Here is a 2,650-nt window from a genome sequence, read left to right on the forward strand (position 1 = left end):
GCCACGGGCGTCATTAGCTGCGCAAAGGTTGTGTTGCACCTCCCTCTCCCGCAGCCGGCCGCAGGGCTTCTCCAGCTCTTTGCTCGGCTGTGAAAGGCTCACGCCGTAATGAGTAACGCTGCTCTGCAATTATGCACTTTGCAGGTCTCTGATGAAAGTACTTTAGAAATATTATACATTCATCTGTAAGTAAAATAAAATCTACTGCAGTGATATTTTGCTCTTTTCTTCTCTGGGTAAATTCCACATCATTTATTACATTATATTTGTACGTATTTTCCCAGTACATTCTTTCCTTCAGAAATTCATATTTAAAATGCCATATAAATAAAGTAACTCCTCCAAATATTTGTAGAGGGACTAAATGTGGCACATGGTGTTATTAAAGCATCAAAACTATTAGTGGCGTAGACAGCCTGAACAAATTACACCACATAAATTTCAAGGGTTTGTTCGGATTTAATGGCTGATAAAAGAGCAAAGCTGCCCTAAAACCAAGAAAACTTGGCTGCAAGCTCATCCTGTCCAGGGGAGGTTTTGCAGACAGGATCCAGCCCATTTCGTGCCATCCCGGCACTGGGGCTCGCTCATAAGTGTTGCCCCAAAAACAACCGGTGTGTTGGGGCAGCGAGTTTGCTTCTCCCTTTAATTCCTCCCTGTTAAATTTGACCCTACAAACCACGGGGATCAAGACCCCATGCTTTCTTCATGGCTGCCTGTCAACCTGCTCCAGGCAGGGCTCCTTTTCTGGGGGGACACCAGGTTGCTCAGAAACCCCTCCAAGTCCAGATGCCCCAGTCTTATCTCGCTCAACACATGCGTTTCAGCAGGGTGTCATGCCCATCCTGCCGCAGCCGGGCTAATAATGCTACAGAAAAATACAAAACCCAATAGCACTTAAAAGAAGATTTTTCAAGCAACATTCTGGGATTTCCCAGAATGGTTTGTTTTCAATTCAAGCTATTTTGATGTCAGCTTCACACTCAGCCTCTGCCCGGAGCTAGAGCCTGCTCTGCGTCGGCAATGCCATGGGTTGGTGCCCCTCGGCAAACTACTGCCAACGTCTCGGTCCCACGGAGAGGGTTTTATCCTTCCTTTGGGGAGGGAGAGCTTAATTTCTTCTACATCAAAGTGGTTTTTGGGGTGCTCTCCCCCATCGCCCCTAACAAAAAAAAGTAATCCCAGAAACGGGCTGTTTTGGTTCGCATGGTACGGCGAGACCTGGGCTGCTGTGAGTCTGGTCCCCCACCCCAGCTGAGGCGTCCTCCATCGGGCTGGACCACGAAGCAAAATGCCAAAGCCCCTGAAGAGGGGCGCAGGGGGACGTGCCACCAGGCTGGCAGCGCTCCACCGCCGGCCATGCCCTCACCCGCCCTCCCGGCGCCGCCGCACGCTGCCTTACCATGTCCGTCAGCGCGTGGGCAGACCTGACAAAGACTGAGACGACCTGTAAGAAAAGCAAAAATAAAAGCCCGCTTTCCCCCAGCAGGTTAACGGGCTTTTCCGATGCCCGATGGCATCTGGCAAAAAATTAAATAAAAATAAAGTTAAAATGTCCAATACCTTGTTCTTCTCAAAATGAACCACGTCGCTGGCACAGGGGACTCTGCCTTTATCCCAGTTGGAGGTGGTTTCAAAATTGGTGTTGGGGATCCACTGCTTGTACACAGCAGCGGTGGCAGCTGGAAGGAACAAGGAAACCAGTGTAACCCAGTCCACAGGACGCACTGGGAGCCCTCTCCAGGATGTGCTACAAGATGGCTTGGCCGTTTTGGGCCAGATCTGGGGATCTTTAACCCAGGAGCAGCCCCTGCGTGTTCCCAGTTGAGCAGTTGCAGCCCTCCTCCCGGTGCCTCCTCTGCACAGGGGATTTTTTTGGCTGGGTGATGGTTTTTACCTGCCTAGGTAGGAAGAGGAGTGAGGGACAAATACTTGGCAGGGCAGAGAGAAGGCAGGAAGGTCTTGCAGGCAATGGGCAAGAATAACATACACCTGGTGCCTAAGCATTCATTGCAGTGGTTTTGTTGCCACTTGGACTAACCAAGTGCGGAGACCCCTCGGCCTTGGTGTTCCCATGAGGTACGGAGCGGGCACGCACCGCCGCAGGACCATGCGGGCAGGGCGAGAGGTGAAAGGGTATTTGCTATGGAACGTCTAGCACAAAATATGGGCTGGTTTCCGGTGTTTGGGGCTGGAGGGGGGGATTGAGTGGTGTCCTACAGCCTGAAGCGCTGGCAAATTGGGAAATAAATGTCTTCCCAGTGGGGCTTGTGGGGACGGCGTTGGTCCTGCCCGCGGGTGCCCGTGGGGATGAGCCTGCTGGCCAGGGACGGGCCATGGCAGCGGTGGGGTTCCACTCCAACCCGCTCTGTTCACAGGAGCGCAGCAGAGCCGCACGCCTGCCCGCCTGAGAGTGCCCAGGCCGGGCTGGGACACGCACGCTCGCCCCAAGATGAATCTCCAGCAGCCTGAATTAAATGGCTTCGAGCAAGTGAGTTATGAGACAAGAAAAGAGGAGAGGGAAAAGGAATAAAAGAAAAAACCTTTCCTCTTAAAAAGGATCATCTTTTCTTTAGGCACAAAACTACAAAACAGGTAGAAAGCCAGTAGTGGAGGGGACCGGGCAGTCGAGTGGGACTCGGGCGCTGGA

General features: G+C 52.2%; 1 protein-coding gene across 1 annotated transcript in view; it reads right to left on the reverse strand.

Annotated features, from left to right (window-relative positions):
* The window catches only part of AMN (amnion associated transmembrane protein), a gene marked incomplete at its 5' end in the record, with an annotated part of 21,102 nt that extends 19,420 nt beyond the window's left edge, over positions 1-1,682 (reverse strand). The window contains 2 exons of the mRNA XM_010287897.1: positions 1,403-1,447; positions 1,564-1,682. Of these exons, the coding sequence (XP_010286199.1) occupies positions 1,403-1,447; positions 1,564-1,682 (164 nt within the window). The remainder of the gene's footprint in view (positions 1-1,402; positions 1,448-1,563) is intronic.
* Positions 1,683-2,650: the final 968 nt, after the last annotated feature.

The sequence above is a fragment of the Phaethon lepturus genome, unplaced genomic scaffold, assembly GCF_000687285.1.
Source record: "Phaethon lepturus isolate BGI_N335 unplaced genomic scaffold, ASM68728v1 scaffold41065, whole genome shotgun sequence".
In the NCBI taxonomy this organism is placed as follows: domain Eukaryota; kingdom Metazoa; phylum Chordata; class Aves; order Phaethontiformes; family Phaethontidae; genus Phaethon; species Phaethon lepturus.